Source organism: Pongo pygmaeus, chromosome 21 (assembly GCF_028885625.2).
Source record: "Pongo pygmaeus isolate AG05252 chromosome 21, NHGRI_mPonPyg2-v2.0_pri, whole genome shotgun sequence".
NCBI lineage: Eukaryota > Metazoa > Chordata > Mammalia > Primates > Hominidae > Pongo > Pongo pygmaeus.
In genome coordinates, this window is record NC_072394.2 from 61,874,546 (window position 1) to 61,901,193 (window position 26,648).

The following is a 26,648-nucleotide window of genomic DNA, read 5'->3' on the forward strand; positions in this document are numbered from 1 at the left end:
GTTTATGGGTTCTAAATTCTCCACATCCTCACCAACACTTGTTATTTTATTGCTTATTAGTTTATTATTATTATTTACTATAGCCATGGTTGGTGTGAAGTCCTATCTCATTGTGGTTTTGATTTACATTTCCCTAACAGCTGATGGTATGAAGCATCTTTTTAATGTGCTTTTTGGGCGTTTGGAGAAAAAAAAATCTATTCAAGTCCTCTGCTCATTTTTAAACTGGGTTGTTACAAAAATTATCTGGGTATGGTGGCACACGCCTGTAGTCCCAGCTACTCAGGCGGCTGAGGCATAAGAATCTCTTGAACACGGGAGGCGGAGGTTGCAGTGAGTTGAGATCATGCCACTGCATTCCAGCCTGGGCGACGGAGTGAGACTCCATCTCAAAAAAATAAAAAATAAAAAAATAAATTGGGTTGTCTTTTGTTGTTGCACTGTAAGAGTTCTTTATATATTCTGGATATATCATGCATATGATTTGCAAATATTTTCTTCCATTCTGTGGATTGTTTTTTCACTTTCTTGAAAGTATCCTTTGATGAACCAAAGTTTTAGGTTTTGAAGTCAAATTTATTTTTCTTTTGCTGCATGTACTTTTGGTGTCATATTTTAAAATCCACTGCGGCTGGGTGTGGTGGCTCACGCCTATAATCCCAGCACTTTGGGAGGCCGAGGCGGGTGGATCACCCAAGGTCAGGAGTTCGAGACCAGCTGGGTCAACATGGTGAAACCTGGTCTCTACTAAAAATACAAAAATTAGCTGGGCGTGGTGGCGCACACCTGTAATCCCAGCTACTCGGGAGGCTGAGGCAGGAGAATAGCTTGAATCCAGGAGGCAGAGGTTGCAGTGAGCCGAGATCGTGCCATTGCACTCCAGCCTGGGCAACAGAGCAGGACTCCATCTCAAAAAAAAAAAACCAAAAAAAAAAAAGAAAAAAAAAGAAAAAAATCCATTGCTAAATCCAGAAAGGTCATGAAGTTTTAATCCTTTGTCTTCTATGAGTTTTATAACTTTAGTGCTTACATTTAAGACTGTAATCAATTTTAAATTATCCAGTTGTCATTTATTTGTTTTTAACATTATTTGATTGTAAGTTTATGTAATGTATCTTTTAGTTATGGCTGTGTTTCACAACTGGCTTGTGCAATTTTCGAAAATTTAACAATCAGCTCTCTTGAGCCAGTGTCAGTGGTATGAGCCAACTCAATGTGCCGCTACTTCTATGTTTTTTATTATTTTTAAATTTGTATTTATATATTTTTTGAGACAGACTTTCACTCTGTCACCCAGGCTGGAGTTCAGTGGTGTGATCTTGGCTCACTGCAACCTCCACCTCCAGGGTTCAAGCAATTCTCCTGCCTCAGCCTCCCTAGTAGCTAGGGGCTTTGGAAGCCCCTCCTTTGAGCAGAGACCTAAGTCTTGTCTTGAGGCTGAGGGAAGTGCTCCTTTTCCTGGTGGTGTCACCAGATCAAATACAGGATGCCCAGCCACATTTGAATTTCAGATAAGCAGCGCTCAGTGTTTCCATATAAGCATGGCACATATGAGATCTGGGACATACTTATACCAAAAGTAATTCTCATGCAATATTTGGGACATACTCCCACTAAAGAACTATGCGTTGTTTATCAAATTTAACTGGGAGTCTTGGATTTTTGTTTGCTAAATCTGGCAAGCCTTTCCTTGGGTCAATTTTTTTTCTTACTGTCGTCATCCTGCAGCACAGACTCAGAACCTCAGAGTGGGAAGGCCCTGATTCCTTGCCCATTTTGCGGATCTGGAAACAGTCCCAGAGAAGAAAAGGGATTTGTGCAAGTGAAGGAATCACTGTGAACTTCGAGGACCTTGACAAGCTGCATGACTTTTTCATGAAGTCAGCACATTTTCTGAGTGTCTCTGCATGTGGCACTGGGCTGGTGCCAGGGGATGATGGTGGCAAACCTGCCATGGACCTGTGCAGATGGCATGTTAAATAAGAGGCAGGATTCAAACAGATCTGGGTCCAAATCCTGCTTTGCCACGTGTCAGCTTGCATGACAAGTTACTTCTGCTGTCTGAGCCTCAGCTTTCCCTTTTGGATGAGAGTACCTTCCTCTCACTTGGGATGAAAGTACATTCCTTAGGGGATTGTCAGGCTTCCGTTGGGTGATGAAGTGCTTCGTGCAGGCTAGGGAAGATTTACTGCATGAGGAGAGAGGAGAGGTGCCCATGGTAAAGTTTGGTTGTTGTCTGCAGGTTGTCCAGCATTGTGGGCCATCCAGATGATGCGGAATGGAGGTTCCAGAACCCACCTGCCCTGCCCCTCCTGCGAGGGACCAGCCAGCTCCCACTCGTGGCCCTCCAGGGGCCCCAGGTGGCCAGGCCTCACCTCACTTGACCCTGGGCCCTGTCCTTCTGCCACCAGAGCAGGGCCTGGCCCCCACTGTGTTCCTGAAGGCCCTGCCCATCCCACTGTACCACACGGTGCCTCCCGGGGGCCTCCAGCCGCGTGCCCCGCTAGTAACGGGCAGCCTAGATGGGGGCAACGTGCCCTTCATACTCAGCCCTGTGCTGCAGCCTGAAGGGCCTGGCCCCACCCAGGTGGGGAAGCCGGCGGCCCCTACGCTGACGGTGAACATCGTGGGCACTCTGCCTGTCCTGTCGCCGGGCCTGGGCCCCACGCTGGGCAGCCCAGGCAAGGTGCGGAATGCGGGCAAGTACCTGTGTCCGCACTGTGGTCGCGACTGCCTGAAGCCCAGTGTTCTAGAGAAGCACATCCGGTCCCACACTGGCGAGAGGCCCTTCCCGTGCGCCACCTGCGGCATCGCCTTTAAGACCCAGAGCAATCTCTACAAGCACAGGCGGACGCAGACACACCTCAACAACTCCCGGCTGTCCTCGGAGTCCGAGGGGGCCGGGGGCGGCCTCCTGGAGGAAGGGGACAAGGCCGGAGAGCCCCCCAGACCAGACGGCAGGGGCGAGAGCAGGAACCAAGGGATGCACGCAGGGGCCTCGGAGAGACCCCTTTCTCCGGGTGCCCACGTGCCCCTACTTGCCAAGAACCTGGATGTGAGGACCGAAGCTGCTCCCTGTCCAGGGTCCACATTTGCCGACAGAGAGGCTCCTTGGGACTCTGCCCCCATGGCGTCACCTGGGCTCGCCGCGGCCAGCACACAGCCCTGGCGAAAGTTGCCAGAGCAGAAGTCGCCGACCGGCGGGAAGCCGTGCGCCCTGCAGCGGCAGCAGGCGACGGCAGCCGAGAAGCCCTGGGATGCCAAGGCCCCCGAGGGCCGGCTGCGGAAGTGTGAGAGCACCGACTCGGGGTACCTGTCGCGCTCCGACAGCGCGGAGCAGCCGCCTGCGCCCTGCAGCCCCCTGCACAGCCTTTCGGAGCACAGCGCCGAGTCCGAGGGGGAGGGCGGCCCGGGCCCGGGGCCAGGGGGCGCAGGGGCCGAGCCCCGGGCGCGAGAAGCCGGCCTGGAGCTGGAGAAGAAGCGGCTGGAGGAGCGCATCGCCCAGCTCATCTCCCACAACCAGGCGGTGGTGGACGATGCCCAGCTGGACAACGTACGGCCCCGGAAGACCGGGCTGTCCAAACAGGGCAGCATCGACCTGCCCACGCCCTACACCTACAAGGACTCCTTCCACTTTGACATCCGCGCGCTGGAGCCGGGCCGTAGGAGGGCCCCGGGCCCCGTGCGCTCCACCTGGACGCCCCCAGACAAGTCTCGGCCCCTCTTCTTCCACTCCGTCCCCACTCAGCTCTCCACCACCGTGGAATGTGTCCCCGTCACCAGGAGCAACTCGCTGCCCTTCGTCGAGGGCTCCAGGACGTGGCTGGAGCCCAGGGAGCCCCGGGACCCCTGGTCCAGGATGCAGAAGCCTCTGAGCCCCAGGCCTGGCCCAGCCCGCCTGGGCTGCCGCTCGGGACTAAGCTCGACTGACGTTCCCAGTGGGCATCCCCGGGCCCTGGTCAGACAGGCCGCAGTGGAGGACCTGCCAGGCACCCCCATTGGCGATGCCCTGGTGCCCGCAGAGGACACAGATGCAAAGAGAACTGCTGCACGGGAGGCCATGGCCGGCAAGGGCAGAGCGGGCGGCAGGAAGTGCGGCCAGAGAAGGCTGAAGATGTTCTCCCAGGAGAAGTGGCAGGTGTACGGGGATGAGACGTTCAAAAGGATCTACCAGAAGATGAAAGCCAGTCCCCACGGAGGCAAGAAAACCAGGGAGGTGGGAGTGGGCAGTGGGGCAGAACTGGGCCTTCCTCTGCAGAAAGAGGCAGCAGGGAGCTCAGGCACAGTCCCCACCCAAGACAGGAGGACCCCTGTCCATGAGGACACATCCACGGGGGCAACGCCAGAGCCTTGGGGAAATCCACCAGCCCCGGAGGCCTCCTTGGTGACTGAGCCCACTAAGCATGGAGAGACGGTAGCCAGGACAGGAGACAGTGACCGACCCAGGGTGGAAGAGGCTGTGTCATCCCCTGCACTGGGTGGCAGAGACAGTCCCTGTTCAGGCAGTAGGAGCCCCCTGGTCTCTCCAAATGGGAGGATGGAACTGGGGTGGCAGATGCCCCCAGCACCTGGCCCCCTCAAAGGGGGTGACATAGAGGCCCCCAGGCCAATTTTGCCAGACCCTAAGCTGGAAGGAGGTGCCCGAGGTGCGGGGGATGTTCAGGAGACCTGCCTGTGGGCCCAGACTGTCCTGAGATGGCCCAGCAGTGGCTCTGGGGAGGACAAGCTCCCCTCAGAGAGGAAGAAGCTCAAAGTGGAGGACCTGCACAGCCAGAAGCAACCAGAGCCTGTGGGCGCAGAGACCCCAGGTGGGCCCACGCAGCCTGCCTCTTTGTCATCCCAGAAGCAGGATGCTGATCCTGGGGAGGTGCCAGGGGGCTCAAAGGAGAGTGCCAGGCAGGTGGGCGAGCCTCTAGAGTCCTCTGGAGCCTCCTTGGCTGCTGCTTCTGTTGCCCTGAAGAGGGTGGGGCCAAGGGACAAGGCTACCCCACTGCATCCTGCAGCCCTAGCCCCCGGGGAGCACCCCCGACTGGCCACCCCACCTCAGGCTCCTAGAGTGCTCTCTGCCCTGGCAGACAATGCCTTTTCCCCTAAGTACCTCCTCAGGTTACCTCAGGCAGAGACCCCCTTACCACTCCCCATTCCCTGGGGACCCAGGCACAGCCAAGACTCTCTCTGCAGCAGCGGGTGGCCTGAAAAACGGGCATCATTTATTGGGTCAGGACTGGGGACCCCTCTTTCTCCCAGCCCAGCCTCAGGCCTCTCCCCAGGTGAGGTGGACAGCATCTTGGAGGACCCCAGCTGTTCCAGGCCATGGGATGGGAGAAAAGGGGCACAGCTGGGGGGGGACAAGGGGGACAGGATGGCCACTAGCAGGCCAGCAGCCAGGGAGTTGCCCATCTCAGCACCAGGGACTACCAGGGAGGCCACCTCCTCCCCGCCCACTCCAACGTGTGAGGCACACTTAGTTCAGGACATGGAGGGTGACAGCCACCGTATCTATCGCCTCTGCATGGGCAGCACTTTGGCAAGGGCCAGGCTCTCTGGGGATGTCCCGAATCCCTGGGTACCCAACTGGGAGCTGGGGGAGCCTCCTGGGAATGCCCTAGAAGATCCTTCTTCAGGGGCCCTGGTGGGCCCCGACCCGTGTTTCCCCCTCCAGCCTGGCTCCTTCCTCACTGCCCTCACTCGGCCTCAGGGTGTGCCCCCAGGCTGGCCAGAGCTGGCCCTGTCTTCCCACTCAGGGACGTCCCGGAGCCACAGCACCCACAGTCTCCACAGCACCCACAACCCCTTTCCCTCACTGAAGGCTGAGCCGCGGCTCACGTGGTGTTGCCTGAGCCGCAGTGTCCCTCTGCCCGCGGAGCAGAAGGCAAAGGCGGCGTCTGTGTACTTGGCGGTGTACTTTCCTGGTAGCAGCCTCCGAGATGAGGGTCCCAGTGGCCCTCCTGGGAACAATGGAGGATGGACCTGGACAAGCTCTGGAGAAGGAGGGCCGGCGCAGATGTCCAAGGTAAAGCTGGGCTTTGCCCCAGGGCCCGGGGTTGAGAGAGCGTGTCGTTATCCTGTTAAGACCTCTCGTGAGGCAAGGAAGTCTGAAGCCGTCCCATGTAGCATCTGCTGTTCACTGCTTGCTTGTTCCTGAGGGAGCCTGGGGATGCCACACAGACAGCAGGAGGGAATAAAGGACCAAATGCACACCAAAACAGAATTGTGGAAAACATACATTCCAAAGGAAAGAATTACTGTACTTAAGACATTAGGTAAGATAGTCTTCATAACCAAATGTAAAATTTAACTGAGCTTCCTGGTAACAGAAGCAAAAAGTAAAATGAAACACTCCATCAGAGAGGTGAGCTCTCTGGACCATTCTAAGATTATAAACCAGAGACTCCCAATAATTGAGAGAGTCATTATACTGGGGATTCTGGAGAAGGAATTACTGTTGATTGGACTCAGCCCTCTCTCTGAGGTTCCCGGGAGCAGAGATAAAAGGGGGAATGTGGTGGATGCTCACAGGTGTTCTCACTTGGTGATGAAATGATAATGCAGAGCTCCGCCTTGAGAGGGGGTTCACACACCTGGTTGTGATGACTGAGGGCTTAGTCTCCTGCTCTGGGGTGGCTTGGGCCATGGCCACTGAGGATGGTCCTGGAGGCTCAGCAGTCATTTAACCCTGTGGACAGTGACAAAGGTCCGGAGACCAGAGTCTTGCAGGCTGTTCGGCTTTCCCTAGGTGGAACCCAAAGTTGTGGGGAGTGCTGTTTTCATCTTGAGAGTAGCGGGTTAGTCAGGAGGGCCCCAGGGGTGTGGGGGCTCCCGGGGAGGTGGCTTTAGGGGAGAGTAAAGGGGCTGGTCACCGTGTTTCTTTGGCCTCCAGTTAACCGATGGCATAGGCTTTCCTCTGTGGATGGAGTCCAGGCAGGGTTTCAGGAGGCTGTGTCCAGGAACACTCTGCCGTTGCCTGGTTGAACTTTTCAGGGACTCAGGCCATTTAGTGATGCAGTATTTCCGTTTTGATTTCTGAAGAGAGGCATCTTATCTGCAGAGCAAGAACCCTTTGGAGTTTTCCTCATCATGAGGGCTTTGAGTAATGTGATGCCAACATGCTTGGTGTTTTCAGTTCTCCTACCCAACAGTCCCAGGGGTGATGCCCCAGCACCAGGTGTCTGAGCCAGAATGGAAGAAAGGCCTGCCTCGGAGGGCAAAGATGTCTCGTGGGAACAGCAAGCAGAGAAAACTGAGGATCAACCCTAAAAGGTAGGGTGAGTGGCCGCCTCTGTCATTTCCACAAAACCCCAAGAAGAATTTACTATGGGATTTGAAAGGTATCCGTGTGCTCCCGAGAAAGAGTTCCTGTTTCCTAGGGTTTAGAGTTTCATGATGAAAGGACTGAATTTGTTTCCCCGTTAGTCCCCCATCCCTTACAACTCACCGCCTGTGTATTTTTCGATGACACCTTTCTAAGGCCAGGAATCCAGCAAATCTTTGAAATAACTGGGTTGAAAACACATCCATTCAACTTAAGTCCGGAAGAGACAGCCTGTTAATTATTTACAGCTTTTATTGTGTTTTTAATTATGCAAGCAATGAATGTCCTTTGCAGAAAAATTAGACAATACAGATGAGCAAAGAGAAGACAATAAAACATCCTGGTAATCTCGCCACACAGAGATAATCACCGTGAACATTCAGGAGTGTGCCCTTCTAGACTTTTCTTTGCGGTATGCGTATGCACATATCCACCCCCAACAAACGGGAGGCCCTGCGGATTTTCCTGCCACTCCTTCTTTGTGTCTTTCTTGGATTGTCTTTCTCCTTTGCTTAACACCCTTCAGGCTGCCCATTGCATACAAATTAAAAAGCAAATTCTCTAACCTTTGCCCTCTTTCTGCCCTCATTTTCCCAGTGATCTCCTCTCGTGCTCGCCCCCCACCCTCATCCCATTCTCTAATCCACGTTCTAATCCCAGATCCCTGATGCATTTATACTCCACACCTCAGCCGGCAACCTGTCAACGTTCTCCCCCTAGACTGTCAGTCCTTTTTTTTTTCATTTTTTTTCTTTTTTGAGACTGAGTCTCACTCTGTTGCCCAGGCTGGAGTGCAGTGGTGTGATCTCGGCTCACTGTAACCTCTGCCTTGGGGGTTCAAGCGATTTGCCTGCTCAGCCTCCTGAGTAGCTGGGATTACAGGCATGGGCCACCACACCCAGCTATTTTTTTTTTTTTTTTTTTGTATTTTTAGTAGAGACGGGGTTTTGCCGTGTTGCTCAGGCTGGTCTCAAACTCCTGGCCTCAAGTGATCCTCTCGCATTGGCCTCCCAAAGTGCTGGGATTATAGGCGTGAGCCACTGCACCTGGCCTGTCAGTAATTTATCCAAAGCCTGGATATTCTTCAAGGGGCGATCCAAATTCCTAACTCTCCCCTTGGCTGCTCAGACCCTCAGTGGCTAGAGACGACCTCTTCTCTTTTGGTTCCCCCTCCTGCCTCTATCAATGGTCTGCCGGGACCATGTGTCCAGAGCTAACATTATGGGGCACTTGCTGTGTGCCAGGCTTTCCCTAATCGCTTTCTGGCATGCATTGTTTCATGAGATCCCACAAGGTACTGCCCACGATGTGGATGGTATTATTAGCCCCATTTTTCTCATGAGGAAATGGAGACAGAGAGAGCTTAGATAACCTCCCCAAGGACCGAGATTTGAACCAGCCAGTCTCCTTCCATAGCCTGTGTGCCAACTAGTCGCTTGTCTTGGTGCACCCCAGCCTGTCCTGGGCATGCTAATGGCCTGGCATTTTCTAGATTTTTCTTGCAGTGCTTGAGATTTTGCATTTCTAACACAGCCAGGTGATGGTGCTGGCGTGGCCCCCAGAGCAGGCTTGGAGGAGTGGGGCTTTCCTTTCCAGCATTCCTGCTTTCTCATGGATCACTCAGGGTCCTGAGACAGAAGACTGACTCAAGGTAGTCTGAACAAAACAAGGCCTCCCTGCCTGTGTAATGGGGCCTCCAAGCCTCATCATCAGCCCTGGCCCAAACTTGGTGGTGTGGGAAGGACAGTCTTCCAAAGGAAAATTCGAGTGCTGCTTTTGGAGGAAAGGGGAATGCATGCCATCTAGACGGAGGAGCTGCATGCGGGGCTCTGGGAAACAAGGGACATCGGCTAGTGGTTGTGGTCCTCCTCAGTATCTCACCAATAAGGAGGAAACGCTCAGTTACATCTGACTGACAAATGATGAGCCTGAAGCCTCCAGTCATCATTGGAAAGATGTGGGGAGAGGGAAGAGGATGAGTTGCCTCATTAACAGCTCCCACTTTCCCAAGACTTCAGCTTGACTAATTCGAAAATATTTACCATGTACCTGCTGTGCGCTTGGTGCCCACACCTGGAGGTGGCCGAGGAAACTTTCTTAATCCAGGCTGAGGGTCCCAGACTGGAGCCCAGGAGGCTTGGAGATATCACTCCAGGACACCTTGCAAACCCACTAGCAGCTCTTGGGCCAAACACAGTGCATGTAAGACCCTTGTTAGGCCAGTGCTCTAAAACTTTTGGCACTTAGCAGCCACATAATTAGATGTAAAGATTTCTCATAAAAATCTGGATTTCTAACTTTTCTTGAAATATGGGAAGCTCTGAAGACACTGGGCCTGCCTCCTTACATGGCAACAGCCAGATGGAGATGAGCAGTGGCCACGCCTTGTGAGTAAGAGCTGTGCTCTCTGCTGTGCTCTCTAGCTCACCTCTCCCTAATGTCTTACCCTCGGCCAGCCTTTCTCAGTTATGCTATCCGCCTGGCCCCCATAGCATTGGAGTTTGCAAATTTTGGCCTTAATAGCTGGCCTTGTGGGACTAGATGGCCTCTCCACTCAACAAATCACAGCAAGAGCCCATGGATGGCCACAGGACGGGGCAGGGGCATTGCAGAACAGGGAGAAGTCTGAACAAGGACTTAGAGCTCTAACCAAGAACTCTTGGCTGGGTCAAATGAGGAGGAAGCTGTTGAGCTTTTTATTTCCACAAACATTTATTGGTTGATTATGATTTGTTTATCATTGATCCTTTTGTTGGCTCATGACTGTCTTTTGAGTTAATTCCAGCTTCAAGGCCTTTGCACCTGCTAGTCCCTCTACCTCCACCTGCACACTCCTCCTCTTGTTCCTCACATGGCTGGCTCCCCTGTCTCAGAAAAAGCATCAGCACCATAAGGGCATGGATATCTAGGCATGGACATCTTTGAGGGGAGGTATTACTCTGCCTACCACACTGTTTATCCAAACACCCACACACATATGTTTGTAGATATTTATCCGTCCATCTGCCCACCCACCCACCCACCCATCCACTTACATATCTATCATCTATCTATCTATCTATCTATCTATCTATCTATCTATCTATCTATCTTCTATCTATCATGTAACCCTTGTGTTCTCTCCTCAAGAAGGAAGCCTATTTCTTGATTCATTTTCCCACTTTCATTTCAGTTGTTTCAATGTTCTACAGAAAATGAAATACCGTAGCAGAGATTGCTCTATAGTCCTTAGCTCACAGAGAATGATACAGTTCTCTTCTAAGTAAAATATTACCTTAAATGTTATATAACAATATGTAGAAAAGAAAAATTTAAAAGATGATTATGTTGTTTTATGTATTTGGCACAAATTGTATCAATCTGTGTTTTCATTCTTTGCAAATCACCAATAATATATAATATTGTTTGGTGTCTTTACAGTACATATAAAAGTATCATTCTTCAGCTTGATTTTGAAGGTCAACATGGTGTTTTTGAAGATCTAATCATGTCAGGACATACTGATCAAATTCATTCATTCTGATTGCTGTACAGTGTCTCATCCATGAGTGAGAGTTTGCCCTTCATTCATATGCTTCCTAATATTTGTTGTTATCAGATTTTTTAAGTGATGAATATAATTTATAGGATTCTATATATATCCTAGATTTGTATGTATTATTTGCCTGTTATATATACTGCAAATATGTTTCCAAGTCTATTACTTGTCTTTTTAAGTCCATTTATTTATATGTACCCACATAATTGCCCATCTCTTGTCTTTTCATTTGTTTCTGCATGTCAGATCTTCTTTCTGGGATTATTTTCTTCTACCTAAATCATATTCTTTAGAATTTCCTTTATTAGAAAAGAAAATTCTCTTAGTTTTTATTACTCTGTAAATATATTTATTTCATCAGTGTTGTCGAAAAACAGTTTGCTGGGTACACAATTCCAGGTTGACTGTTATTTTCTCAGCACATCAAAGCTATCATTGCACTATCTGTCAGCTTCCATTTTGTGGTAAAGAAGCCAGCTGTTAGACTACTCATCTGTCTTTTGAAAGTCTTTTATCTCTGGCTACCTTTAAGATCTTCTTTTATCCTTTGGTGTTCCATAGTTTTACTTTGATGTATGTAGATGTATGTTGCTTTTTATTTGTTCCATTAGGAATCCACAGGGCTATTTTGATTTGTGGATTGGTGTCTCTCTGTAAAAAATTCCTAGCCATCATTCTTCAAATATTGCCTCTGTCCTGTTCCCTCTCCTTCCTTTCTGAAATACTGAAATAATATATATTAGTCCTTTTCTATCTTTCATGTCTCTTAATACTTTTAATAACCTTGTTTCTATGTGCTATAATCTAGACACTTTGTTCAAATCTGTCTTTAAAATTTTACCAGTTTTTTAATCTACTATTTTTTGTAAAGCTTTTTTAAAGTATAATTAAATTTTAATAAATTGCACATATTTAAAACATGCAATTAAATAAATTTTGACATATGTATATACCTGTGAAACAATATAACCAGGATCATGAGCATATCTGTCAAGCCCAAAAGTTTCCTCCTATCTTTTTGTAATTCCTCCCTTCTGCCCGTCCTGAAGTCCTTCCATCCCCAGGTAACCGCTGATGTGCTTTCTGTCACATAGGATAGTTTGCTTTTTCTAGAATTTTATAGAAACAGAATCATACAATATATGCTCTCTTTTTTTTGCCTGGCTTTATTCACTCAGTATTACTATTTTGAGGTTCATCCATGTTGTGTTTATCAAGAACACATTCCTTTTTATTGCTAACTGGTATGCCATTGAGTGAGTATGTCACAATTTGTATACATATTCACTTGTTGATAGACATTTGGTTTGTTTCAGTTTGGGGCTATTACAAATAAAATGACTATAAATATTCATATGCAAACCTTTGTATGGACATATGCTTTGAATTATCTTGGGAAAATACCTAGAGGTGAAAAGCCTGGATCATATGGTAGTTGTATTATTAACTTTTAAAGAAGCCGCCAAATTGTTTTCCAAAGCGGTTGTATTATTTTACATCTCTACTATCAGAGTATGAGAGTTCCATTTCTCTACATTATTGCCAACACTTGGTATAGTAATTCTTTTTAGTTTTAGTCATTTGAATAGTTATGTAGTGGTATCTCTTTATAGTTTGAATTTACATTTCCCTAACAAGTGATGATATTCAGCGTCTTTTTTTATGTGCTTATTTAGCATTTGTATATCTTCTTTGGCGAAGTGTCTCTTCAAATCTTTTGCGCATCAAAAATGGATTGTTTTCTTATTGAGTTTTGAGAATATTTTTAATATACTCTGATTATAAGTTCCTTATCGGAGATGTGATTTGTAAATATTTTCTTTCAATCTATGGCTTATCTTTCTATTCTTTTAGTAGCATCTTTTAAAAAGCAACTGTCTTTCACTTTGATGAAATTTAATTTACCTTTTTTTGTTATGTTTTTAGTGTCATAGCTTTAAAAAGGGTGCCTAAACAGAGCTTCAAAGCTTTTCTTCTAAATTTTTCTCTAAAGTTTCATACTTTTAAGTTTTATATTTAGGTTTATAATTCATTTGCACTTAGTGTTTACATATGGTGTGATGTATGGATCGAAGTTCTTATTTTTGTATGTGGATATCTTATCTAGTTGTTCCAGCATCATTTGTTTGTCTATTTCAATGCAAATACCACACTGACTTGATTATGCCACTTGACTCTAAGACTTATTATAAAGCTAAAGTATTCCAAAGAGTGTGGTATTTGCATCAAAATGGATACATAGATCAATGGAGCAAAATAGAGAATACAGAAATAGACCATGCTGTGGTCAATTGATTTTTCATACAGGCTCAAAGGAAATTCAGTGGAAAAAGTATAGTCTTTTCAACAAATGGTTCCAGACCTGGAAAATTTCTCCATCATAAGTTGAGGTGTCATCAGGCTTACCTCATCTGTTTCTCTTCTTTCATGGATCACTGCCTTTATTGCTTAATGTCCAATGCCCTGAACACTATTGTTTTGTATCTTTATTCAGTTTTTTACTTGGGATGGTAAATCTGGTTATTTTTGCAAAGTCTTGGTCAGAAGTCCCTGGCCTATTGCAGTGCCTCTTAGTTGACCTCCCCTACTTTTATTGGTCTGCTAAATTTTAAGTTTAATTGTTGATGTGAAGTATATTTTATTTCCAAAAAGTTTTATTTAATTATTTTTCTAATTTGCTGGATCATTTTATAGTCTCTTGCACTTGACTCTTATTTTCAACCTTTTTTTTTTTTTTAAAAAAACACATCTAATGTTTTGCATCTGACAATGACAACATATGAAGTCTTGGCACATCTGACTCTGTTTTATATATTTGCTCTCACATATGTTAACTTATTTCCTTGTTTGTGTTAAAATTTTTGACTGTGAGTTGATATTTTTGGGACGTTGAGATGTGGGTTGAAGGTGGATTCCTCCAATAAATATTGGTTTTGCTTCCACTGGGTGCCTGGGGGTGCTTGTTTGTTTGTTGTTATGTTCCCCAGGCAGGTGGTGGGGGTAGGGAGTATTTATTTCTAATTCACCCACATACTGAGAGTATGCCTTTCAGAGGTCTCAGCTTTATGCAGGAAAGGAGGTTGGGTCTTCCACTTGCCTCTCACTGAAGAACATTATGGGCTTTGAGTCCTGTACCCTCAACTGCACCAGACCGTGAAAATGGGAAGGTCATCCTCATCTGGTTTGGCAGATTCCTCAAAGCAAAAGCAATCTCACTGCTCCAGGGTGCAGCTCTCACTTGGTTTTTGCCTTTGAACTATTTCTTATCTTTTAATCAGAACATACATAAATTTAAATATAAGTTTAAAAAATTTTTACATTTTATGCTGCATTTTTAATTGTTTTCAGTATAAGGATAAGTTTGGTGGTAATCAGGCAGAGTATTGAGTCCACTGTGCTGTTGGAAATGGAGTTCTTATTTTTTAACCTTGATAATGATGGTTTTTTCATTAAGAATTTGTAAATTTTGATATAGTCAAATGGGGCTGTCTTTTCCTTTATGGTTATTGCTTTTTGGTATATCTAAGAAATCTTTCTTTACTCTCAATTTCCTACTTTCAAAAATATGCAGATTATGTTATCTTATGTTTTCTTCTTATATGAATTCATATATATAGAAGGATTTATTTTTATTTTTGTTTATAAAGACAACTATGGACCATGGTTTTTAACTTATTTTAACCATGAGCAATGCATTATTTATACATACATATATATTTGATCAACAGGGTCTCACTATGTTGCCCAGGCTGCAGGGCAGTGGCTATTCACAGGTGTGATCATAGCACACCACAGCCTCACACTCCTGGCCTCAGTAGTCTTCCTGCCTCAGATTCTGGAGTAGCTGGGAGTACAGGCATGTACCACCATGCCTGGCTTGGTTTTTATATTTTTAAAAGCTTATCCATATAAAAACAGAAGAAGAATATGTGGCACAGATTGTCTGTGGCATACAAAGTCTAAAATATTTATTAGCTGGAACTTTGCATAAGAATCAAGCAGACCCCTGCATTAATCTGCTTTTGCCCACTTACATGTTAAATTTTATCTTCCCGTTTATACTTGAAGTTTTTTTCAGGGCCTTTCATTCTGCTTTCATTCATCTCTGTGTTTTTTGCCAACTACAAATACCACACTGTAATGAAAATGGTTGTTTTCATTAACAAAACTACATGAGTTAAAGAAGAGAGATTAGAAAATGCAGGATCCACTTTCAGAGTGGAAATGGAGAAATGCAGAAAATTCATACTCAGAAGCCTAATTGCCCTGACATTAACTAGAGGCATAAAGATCCAGAGTGCTCACAAAATACCTCCCCGCCTTGCCCAAAGCAAGTGCGGGATCATGGAATTAGATTTTATTGATTAATTTATAACTGTGTACTGTGCTGTATGAAGCATGAAACATTCAGAGACTTGTTCCTAGGAAGCTTCCAACAAATGGAACAATGAACTGTGAAGCCCCAAGTGAATGGAAATGAGCGAGGAGAAGATTGCAGGTTGTATGGGAGAAGGGCACTCTATAAAACCCTAAAATATACATTAGTCATTGAAGGGGAGAGTGGAGAAGAAAAAAATCCTGGGCTTTGAGAATGCAATTCTATTAGTAGATAGTGCTTTTCCTTATGGAGCGGATGTTTATCTGTCTAAGCCATGTGTCTATCCACTTTAGTCATCACACAATTTACTTATTCAATGAGATAGCACTCTCAGTAATGAGAGCACAATCTCTGCAGTGAGGTAAAGACAAAGACTTACAGATGTGGCCCTGAGTCCACGTGGCCTCTGCTGCATGTGGCCCCCACCACACGTGGCTGAGACTCTTTGTCACGTTGGCCACAGCCCCAGAGCTTTGACGGCAGTCCCAGGTCCTGCTTAGCAGGATACAGAGGCTCTGCCATCCACACCTCCACTGCACTTCTCTTTGCTTTGTTCTTCTCTGTGGGGCCAAGAGAGGAACGTGAGGGAAATAGCATGTCAGATCTCATAGTTTCACTCCAGAAAGGAATGTGTGTGCAGTGGGCTGTGTACAACTGCAAGACCCACTCCTTGGGTCTACTGTCCCTCCCTGAGAGAACCTGACAAAGGTGGCAAGGGGGTGACGAGCATGTCACCCTCACAGCTGGGTGCGGAGGTGCAGCCTGACAAAAGTGTCCTGGATGGGGCCCCAACAGCACTGGCCACACCTTGAGGGGACTTGCATGGCTGGTGATGGAGATGAGCTTGCAAAACCTTCCTAAGCTAGGATGCTGCTTCTCCAGGAGGGGCTGCACACAGAACGTTTTGGGAGAACCAGGAGAGAGAGAAACGTACCCTGCCCATGACTAAACTAAACAGTCCTTTGAAGACATTGCGAAGGTCCACTTGGGCTCTTCTCGAAGGCAAAAAGTTTGAAATTCCACCTTAATGAAGTGCGAATTCAGAGGCTGGGCCTTTCCTAGCTCTCTCCTTGTTATTTTGCTTGAGTAGAAAGACCCCGGCTTGCTAATTTTCTGAAAGTAAAACCTCCCTGCAGTTCAAACTGTGCCATTCTTAACACCTGCAAGTGTGTGGCAGCCACCCACTGACTTGTGCAAAGGTGACCCAGCAGCAGGTTGAAGAAGAATTCTCTCCATGTGCCACCCCTTCCTTCCTCCCTTTGTCTCTGCACTTTGAAATCTCTCTCCACCCAGGCCCTGCAGGATTTGGTTCAGGGGTTTGTCGCTCCCCACCCTGGCTCAGACAGCTCTTTCAGGAACCTCTGTTCTTGACAACTGCTTCAAAGAACAAACCAGCCACCACTGCCTCCCCCACCAAACTAACCTTCCCCCCCCACCCCGCCCGGGGAATGACAGCTCCTGCCCCAGGCAGGGGAGGCAATCGTGCCCAGTTGAGGGGAGCTTCTCCCAAACACAGAGGCCAGAAAAGATGAACAAAATGTCACTTTCTCGTTGTTGCTGCCAGGAAAAACCAGTGCCCAAGAGGATACTGCATTCTGCAGATCTTATTTAAAATTCTGTGAGCGGCCCTGGTGATTAGGGGACTGCGGCTGGATCTTGGCAGTGGCTCAGATAAATGAGAAAGGAAAATAGCTGGTTCTGAGGAGCACTGTGGAGTAGAAATATTGTAAACTGAGGCTTGTAAAGGGAAGGGATTACTTGTGGCTTGACCAGGCAGTTAGAAGCAGTGCAAAGATCTTCTAAAAGAGCTTAAGGCATACTGCAGGCCTGGCTCTTCGTCTCATTGTTTTGCCTGAATAATGGGGGTGCTATACTAGGTTGATGGCCTGTTTGTGGTTGCACTTTCCTGTTAGTAAAATAATTTGTAGCCTGCACTCTATTAAATGTGTATTTGTTCATTTACAAATTATACATATATTCTACTCTATGACATGAAACAATAGAAACAAGAAAGGACATGAAACAATAGAAACAAGAAAGACTAGATGAAAATCAATGTAAATAGAAGCTCTAGTATTTTTCTTTCTCTACTGTCATCATGCCTTCCCTCTGAGATGTGAATACTTCGTGTTGAAGACAAATAAATCAGATGATCTGGTAGGGCTCCTCCAGAAGGAAGGTCTATGAAGAATGCTGTCCAATATGGTGGTCACAAATAAGAAAGACTAGATGAAAATAAATGTAAATAGAAGCTCTAGTGTTTTTCTTTCTCTACCCTCATCACATCCCTCTGAGATGTGAATACTTTGTTTTGAAGACAAATACATTTTATTTGAAGAAAATTTATTTGAAGACAAATAAATCAGATGATCTGGTAGGGCTCCTCCAGATGGAAGGTCTACGAAGAATGCTGTCCAGTACGGTGGTCACTAGCCACACGTGGCTATTTAAATTCATTAAAGTGAAATACAATTTAAGACTCAGTTTCTCAGACACACTAACTACATTTCAAATGTACAATAGCTACATGGGCCTAATGGCTACTGTATTTGACAATGCAGATTACAGAACATTTCCATCATTGAAGAATAATCTGTTGGACAGTCTGTGAAGCAAGTAGTTAAGACCACGTAGCTTAAAACCTAATTGCAGCAACTATCCTTGACTAAGCCCTTGCTATGACTAAGCATCCTGGGAAGCATTTTGTGACCACCTCATTTAGTTCCTACAACAACCTCTGAAGCTAGGCGCATTATCCTGGGGAGGTGGGGGATGAGGTATGGAGGGATCGGGAGTTGCTCAGAGCTGACCAGCTAGTTAGAGGTTGAGCCCCGTGTTCTCCTGGGCACCCCACAGTGACTTTCCAGATTTTTCCAGGCATGTGCTCTCCAGGCTGGTTACTGCAAGCGTGCTTCTCTCTTCTACAGGTACAAAGGGAATTTCTTGCAGAGCTGTGTTCAGCTGAGAGCCAGTAGACTTCGCACACCAACCTGGGTGCGAAGAAGAAGCCGCCACCCTCCCACACTCGAGGGACTGAAGCCATGCAGGACCCCTGGGCAGACCTCTTCAGAAACAGCAGGTAATGCTCTCTTTGGAGGTGCATCCAGACTGGGCACTTGAAGGCACCCGCCCAAGGCATAGACACTGGGGATTCGGGATGGGCAGGAGTCAGCCCCAAGTGCCGCAGGGGTCAGGCCCAAAGGGGAGAGTAACAGAGGCATGACGTCTATGAGACAATCAAAGTGACCCTAAACTAGTGGGGAGGGCATGCGGTAGAAGACGGAGAATTCAATTATGAGAAGTCACCAATATACTTGAGTACCGGCCACCTGTGCCAAGCTCTGAACCAGGTGCAGGTTCCCTCCGGGACCCAGGAGAACATGAATCACAGCTCTTGGTGCCTCTACTTTCACTATCTCTAAAAAGAAAGCTCACTCAGTTCTCTCTGCAGGGTCATTGTAAAGCTAAAGTGGGATGGGCTTGAGAGCCCACGTGAAGTAGAAAGATGAGTAATTATGTGAGGCTGCAGGGTACATTGCTTACATGTGAAGCGGTAAGAGGCATACTCTTCACCATGCTTGGAAATAAATAAAGGGTGAACTAAGTGGGGCTGCTTCCTGGAAAAATGGCTATTTTAAGCTGCAATCACTGGGCAACCGGGGAAAATGGGTCAACTTCTCTGGACCTCAGTTTCCTCTCCCTTTCTCCCCTCTCCCCAGCATTAAAGAGCTCAGCCTTAGCCTTGCTTGATTGTTGATTGGGGAAAATGAATACCCTGTGGGAAAGGCTGCAGGGTCCCATCTGGCCAGCAGTGCATGAATTACCATCCTTCTGTGGTTCATTGTCGTCTGTTTGGCTCAAGGGCTAACCCTGGGCTCTGTCTCATGCCTGAGGTCTTTGGCCCTGGGGGATCCTTTGCTGGGGCAACTCTGCCTCCACCTTTGTGTAGCTCCAGTGCCCGCTACAGGCAGATGGCACTTGAGTGCTCTCCCCACACCTCTGCTCCCCAACCCCCAAAGCCTTCCAGGGTAGGCAAGGACATGGACTAGTCTTGTTTCCCAGAGAGAATTTAAATCCAGGCAAGAATTCATCTTACAGTTGGGGCCAGTTGTTGAAGAAGAAAGGTTGTTTTTGTTAAGGAAGGTCAAGGGTCAAGCCCCATGTGGGAGAGGCTGGGATGCAGGGGGTGGGTTCTCAACCTCACCTTCATCTCCCTCCTCTGTATCCAGCAAAATTGCCCATTGGGCTGTGCTTGATACTGTCACGCCCCATGGAGGGCATCTCAGGGCTAAATGCTGGTCTGTACCACCAGGACAAGAGGGTGTTCTCCCCCATGTAAAGGCCAGGGGACCATGCAACTCTCTGCCTTCTCATTGGGCCTTCCTGTGATAGCCACAGGTGCCATCGATGTCACCTCTGTGCTCTCCAGGTGCCTGTGGATGCCCCTCCTCTCTCCTTAAGAGTTTTCCAATGTATAACCCACAGCTGGGAATCCAGGTCCAGCCCAGCACCCTCTGAAGTGCCAACTCAGGGCACCTGGGAATTGTGCACAGAATTGTGTGTGTGTGGGTGACTTCCAGAGGCATGGGAACTCCAAGTATGAAGTAAGCCTCAGGGGTCATGGTACTTGCTGGCTGACTCCTCATTCCCTGTTCCCATGGACTCTTCCCTCACTTTTGCCCTCATCAGCTCCAGTTCTCGAATTTTCCTTTATGCGGTAGAGCTTGGATAGAACCCCTGCTGAGACGCTGGCAGAGAGCTGGTAGCCCCCGCTACCTAGGAGGTTCTGATGGTCATTGGTGGAACCCAACAGAATCAGCCAGAGCTCTACCAGTTGCCCCCATGAAGGAGCTTACCACCAGCTCTCTTCCCAGCACCTTAAGGACAGCCAAATGGAGCTGCTCCTGGAACTCCCCGTCAGCCTCCCTGCTTAGCTCCCCAGGCATTGGACTCGGCACTGTGACAGGGAGGGGAACTAAGGTGACCCCTGCTCTCAATAAATGTGATACAGGACAAAGACAGACAGACTGACCCACTGTCCACCCCTTAGCTCAGATGCCACCGGGAACGACATTGGCTGATCTGTTTGCTTCCCCAGGACATCTCATGTCTGTCTGTCTAGGATGTCAATGGTCTGTCAGTGTGAGATTCAAGGTGCAGCAATGCCTTGCAGACTCCAGCACAGATGACCAAGTATCATCATATGCTCAGCATTATAAACACACGTGCATGACAGTTAGCACATGTTGAGTGCCCATGAGTGTGCATGCAGGTAATGAGTGTGCATGCGGGTAATGAGTGTTTTCTTGTTGTTCAGCAGAAGACAAGGTCATCTCATTAGTGTTGGGGGAGGAACACAAAAAGGAGGCTCTTTCTGGAAAGATGGGGGTTCTTTTGGAAATCTGGATGTAGGGAGAACAGACAGAGGCTTTCTGGACTGGGCATTGAGTGGATAAAGGCTCAGGGTCAAGAAGAGGGAACATGGGGAGGTCAGATAGAGTGTAGGTGGGCTGGGCACATGCTGGGCCCCCAGAAGATGTGGGACAGCCATTGATGACAGTGTCTCCACTTGGGTGTCACCTGTATCAGTTTCCTAGGGTTGTTGTAAGAAATTGTCACAAACGTGGTGGCTTTGAACAGTAAAACTGGATTCTCTCCCAGTTTTGGAGGCCAAGAGAGGCTGATGCTCCCTCTGGACTTTCGAGGGGATGATCCTTCCTGACCTCTTTTGGCTTCTGGGGCCTCCAGCTATTTCCTTGGTTTGTGGCCTCATCTACATCTTGTGGCCTCTGCCTAAATCTTCATGTGGACTTCTCCCTGTGTCACTGTGGGTCATATCTTCTTCTGTCTTTCTCTTATAAGGACACTTGTCATTGGATTTAGGAGCCTCACTAAACGTGGGCTTATCTCATTTCAAGATCCTTAATTTGATTACTGCTTCTGAGACCCTTTTTCTAACTCAGGTCATATCCATCCACAGGTTCCATGGACTAGGACCTCAGGGCCACTATTCAACCATCCTTACAGGTTTTATCCTATCTGTGAACCAACAGAAGTAACCTTAAAATGTGTTTGTAAACAAAAAAGGCAGGGACACACATGGACACTCAGTGCACAAGAATGTACATCATCTGGGCTCTCATTGTTTGTAAACCATTTTTGCAGGAAAGTTGTATTATAAACCTAATACAATTAAAACAGAATTGCCCCAGCCACTGCCAGCAGGACATGCTCCACACTTAGGGGAACAGTTGTCCAAGTGACCATGGGTAGCCTCGATGATGATAGCTATGGGGCCCACTGGCTTCCCTTCAGGAAGAAAGCCCAGTGGCCGGCAGGATGGGGCTCCACGGGGCCACCATGTGTGTGGATTGTGTTTGTTGGAGCTGAAATCCAGCTGTGGCCTGACTTGTCCGACTCACACGCTGGCCCTGAGCATGAGGCTGTGTCAGCTGCAGCAGGGACACCTGCTCCTCTCTCCCCCTCCACAGGGGACACAGTTCCTAACGTGTTCCATGGAAGTTGGCACTCCTGCCTCATCTGCAGCTTATCCTGCGTGCTCATGGTGACCCTGGGGGCCTCAGTGTGAGCAGAGAGCCCAGAATGAAAAGCCCTTTCACCCCTTCTTCCCTTCAGCCTCAGGGAAGGGTCCTGCACACTCACCCCGTGGACTAATGGAGGAGTCCCAGAGATCCTGAGCTCCCTCCATGTGGGGGAAATCCCACTTCCATAAACATCCTGTTTCAACATCAGCATTTCATTGCTTTCTTCACACCTAAATCCCAAGAGCAAACTGGGGGCACCAATGAATGGTGAATAAAACCAAATCCAAGGAGAAAAAAAAAGTTGAGAAACAAAACCTGAATATAGATCTAAGAAACAAGTGGCTTTCCATAGCTCAGATTCCTGCTGGGAACACAGCTCCACCACCCCCACCACCCCATCCCCTTACATAGGTAATAGGGCCCCAACAACAGCCTGGAATGGTGACAAATGTCTGTACTTTCATGTTTGTTATTTCAGCATCAAGTTGAACCAGGGGCCTAGGTCCCTGACTCCCATTTTCAAAGGCCCTCCTCTCCAGCAATTAGGAGGGACATGGAGGATGTCCACTGCAGGGCAGCTGTGAGCTGCGGGATGTGGTAGAAGCCCTAGCCCAGAGAATATCAATCACTGCCTGCTCCTTATTGAAGTGTCAGAGAGGGAACCGGGAAGGCTAGTAGGGCAAACCAGCAAGCTGGGGTTGACAGATCATGATGGACACCATGGAGTTGGAGGGTGGAAGAATGCTTTAAAATAAATACCACTGGAAATCAAAGGGGCAAGGGGTTTTATTACCAGCACTTGCCAATACCGATATTTCACAGTAGAGTGACAGGCACTCTGAGGGCACTGGGTGTTTGAAGACAAAGCACTGTCACTTCAAAGGAACCCAGAGCTGAGCCTGGCAGTCCACCGCTTACAAACAACTTTCTCGAGTCTCCTTTGACCTGGCACGTCCTGGATGGAGAGATCAGAGCTGGGTCCTCGGTGAGGGAGCTGACTTTGCGTGTGTGTGTGTGTGTGTGTGTGTGTGTGTGTGTGTGTGTGTGTCTGCTTGTGAGTGTGCCTGTGTTCTTTTCTTTCTGAGGAGAGATGACCTGTTTTCCATGGCAGGACAATGATGGGGTAATCTGTTTTGGGTGACCCAAGGGGCTGTAACTTGGGGAAACTTGGTAGAATCCAACAAAGAAATTGAGAATGACCTTTGTGTAGGTGGGGGTGGGTGGGATTTCTCAATTTAAAGGCAGAGAAAAACCTTAGATCCTAATCCTTATAGGCCAGCTTGAATAAGTAAAACATTCAGAAATAAGAAGTCATGAATACTTGTGTCCAGGGACTGAAATAAGATGTGATAACTGATAATTTTGTCTTCTTTATTTTTTGGAGACACTTCCTGTCAATAACTTAGGAGGATGATGGAGAGAGATTTTTTTAAAAAAAATTTTTAAAAAAGATGTTTAATTTCTCTCTCTCCTAAACTATTCCAAAAGCATGGTTCTAATCATTTGAATTAACAGATGGCTTGGCAGTGAAGTCATCTGCAAGCAGAAGGCCAGAGGAGTTATGAAGGATAAAGACCTACTGTGTAAGATTGTACATTGATTGGAGTCTGCGAGACTCCCCGGACAACTGAGTCTTTTTTCCCTCATCCTAAATCCAGTAGTCCATTCCATCCAAGTTTCCAGCTAGTGGGTGCAGGAAACTTGAAATTTCTTTTGAAGTATCAACTAAGGTGTATTTCCCAGGCACCCCAGGCTGAGTGTGACTAAGAATGGACAGAAGTTTTGCTATTTTAAAGAACATCCTTCCTCAACACATTCGCTTTAGGATCAGGGCTGAGGGGTGCATTTAATCTCATAGACTAAGGCTGTCTCATTGAAGGGATTGGTAAGAAAGTTCTTAGATATGAAGTCATTGATGTGCCAGGGAAAACAGGCATCTACCTTATAATCCAGATGTTCTTTATGGAACACTCCAGTCATAATGTTGGCTGGTTAGGTGGGAACATGAGAACTTTCCCTAATAGACTGACTGCTGGTAAATTTAGACCCCATTCAGTTCTCTCTCTCCCTGCTTACCATCACATCTATCCATGCCCTTCAGATTCATTTTCACAATATCATGGAAATTGATTGCTAAGTGAAATTGCAAATTGTGCTCAAGATGTTGCATTTTGTGAAACTGATAGAAAAGACCATTGGCAGCCTGCCGATTCACACCCATTGGCAGAATCAGACTAGGTGACAAATGAACAAGAGAAAAGTGGCAAAGATGATAACTCCAGGAGAGTGACTTGAATATTAGAGGCTTAAGAGAAGTCTTTGGAAAGATTGATAAAGCTCTATAATATTTTTTTGGGGAGTGGGAGTCCTTCTTGATGACCTAGCAATTAAAGTAAATGCGAGGTAAATAGTCCATTGGTCTACCCTACAATTTTATGTAAAAATGTGTGTCCTCATCAATACTTGACTAAGTTTTGTTGATTTTTAACAATTAGCTCATAGTTTGCCATTATAACCTCCAAAATGGAGGTTCATTTTTATTTTATCGTTGTGGGCATATTAGCTTATTTTCACAACTGTTGGTTTTATCGTTTTTCCAGATAAATTCTCAAAGTCCTTAATACTATTCACTGTGAAATTGTGGTATTGTGAATGAATTGTGAATGAATTCATTTTAGGTGGTCTTTCCCCTGTAGCAATGATCTCAACTAAAGAAGACCTTGTTTACCAAGCTGCTAGGTCATCTCCATGTTTGCATCCGGGGGCCTAGCATTGTAGCAGGTCCTCAATAAATGTTTGTTGAATGAACAATTTAACAAACATAGGTTTCTTTACCTTGAGGTTCCTGAAGCTTAGTTTCAGGTGAAAGCACGAACAAAGACCAGCCCCCAAATCTTCTTTGAGCATGAACAAGAGCGAGCATGCCACTTGGAGTCTTGGTTTCTGATTGTGTGTTGTGTCAATAATGGAAAAATCCAGTGGGTTACCAGTGGGATGGCAGTGGAGTAACCGCAAAATTCAACTCTATGGAATCACCATTTTCAACCTTAGGGGTCATCTTATATCACCTCCGTTTTATGGATGGAAGCTCTGGGGAGGTAAAAGTAGTAACCGAACTGTGAATGTCCTTTCCATGCCTTTTAACCTGACGTCCCCTCCCACACTGCAGTGGGGCCATGTTGTAAAGGGTGGTGAGGTTTGTTTCCAAAGCTGGTCCCCAAGGCACAATCCCTATTGTCAAAATTATCTTCGAGAATCCTGCAAATCTATCATAAGGGTACGATTTGTGTATACAACTCTGAACAGAAATTCTCATACACAATATGCTTGAGGACTGCTGAGATGAAAGAAGGAAAGAAAAAAGGCCATCCATCCATGCAGGCAGCTTTGAAGATAAACAGCAAATCCTCCCACTGAAGAGAGGTTAGAAAAATTCCCACGTGTCCCTGCTTCACTGCGTGGTGTTTGCCATTTGGTTTTAGCATTAAGCCTCTAAAACTGCTATGACATCTTAATGGATTGAGTTGTTGTGGTGAGGATTAAGCAAGATAGTGGAGTTGTGTCTTCTTGGGTCAGGGAAGGGTGAGCTTCAACAGTCAGGGTGTAGGTTAAATGCATGTGTGATGGGACTGTGCTGCCGTTTCATTTCTCACTTGGAATGCCTTTCTTACTCTAGCATAGGAGCTGGGGGGCAGTTTTCCACTGGACAGCTACTCCATGTCATCTTGAGTCAGCTGGTGCCACTCAGTCAAAGACCATCCCTTCTAGCCCAAGGAGAAATTCACAGCAAATCTTGTCTTGAAAATGCTCTTCCCACTATTTTCCCAGTTACAGTCTCACTTAGGAAGACAAGCTTCGCATGTATGTGTGTGTGTCTGCACATGTGCTCACATGCTCTTGTGTCAGTTTTCCGTTAGAAAAAGCAATTGAAAATTACACATCCATACGAAGGGTGACACCACCTAAGCAAAAGCTGCCGAAGATTCTCTGTTGTTGTGGTTACACAATTTCTGATGAGGTCACTGATCTGAAATGATTATTATTCAGAATGTGGGGAGGTAGGGGGATGAAGGCAACATCATTGATTTTGTTTGTATTTCAACTGGGACATCCTGTTCTCTGTGATCCTAATGCCCATCAACATACAGCCTTATTAGCATTCTCCTAATATGACAGTTATTGACCCTTGGGCTGCAAAAAGTAATCTCATAAATAGATTTTCCCTGTTTTTATATTTATGTGCACATCTCTTTCTAGCCGATGACATATCAGCTTTGTAAAAAATTATTATTATTGAAAACCTCTGTGCTAAAAGTTCCATTAACTGAGACCTGTTCTATTTACTCGAATGCTTGGGTACATTAAAACATTCCGTGGTATAAAGAGTGCTCTTATATATTTCCTTAGAAACACATTTTACGGAACTGAATGGAGAACATTGATGTGGTTGAGGTTAATTATTTGGGCTTTTGCTGGGCACATTGGAAGTCGTGCCGCTTCTCCTGGTACACAGACTAAAATTGGAACAGTGAAGAGGAGCTGAGCGTGGCCCTGTGCCCAGATGACACATCTGAAGTCTTATTGATTGAGAGAGATGTTTTATTGAACGATAAGAACTACATTGAGTTTATGGTTTTGCAATTTCCTGCAGCTGGCATGGTTTATAACAGTAAACACAGCAAGGTTCAGGGCTATATTTCCAATGGAGATTTTAGGAAACTCTCTCAATAACTAAACTCAGGAGGCACTTTCAATTTAGGAAGCTCATACGCATTTACTCCCTTGGACACACTTGTGATGAGTGACTTATCCTCTTTTGGCAGATGGAGAAACTGAGGCTTAGAGAGTTGTCCAGTGACTTGCCCAGAGGCACCC

At 46.7% G+C, this 26,648-nt stretch overlaps 1 protein-coding gene across 1 annotated transcript in view; it reads left to right on the forward strand.

The window, feature by feature from the left end:
* Positions 1-26,648, forward strand: part of ZNF831 (zinc finger protein 831) — a 94,635-nt gene that overhangs the window by 24,553 nt on the left and 43,434 nt on the right. The window contains exons 2-4 of the mRNA XM_054468243.1: positions 2,243-6,013; positions 7,124-7,260; positions 18,156-18,307. Of these exons, the coding sequence (XP_054324218.1) occupies positions 2,279-6,013; positions 7,124-7,260; positions 18,156-18,307 (4,024 nt within the window). The 5' untranslated portion in view covers positions 2,243-2,278. The remainder of the gene's footprint in view (positions 1-2,242; positions 6,014-7,123; positions 7,261-18,155; positions 18,308-26,648) is intronic.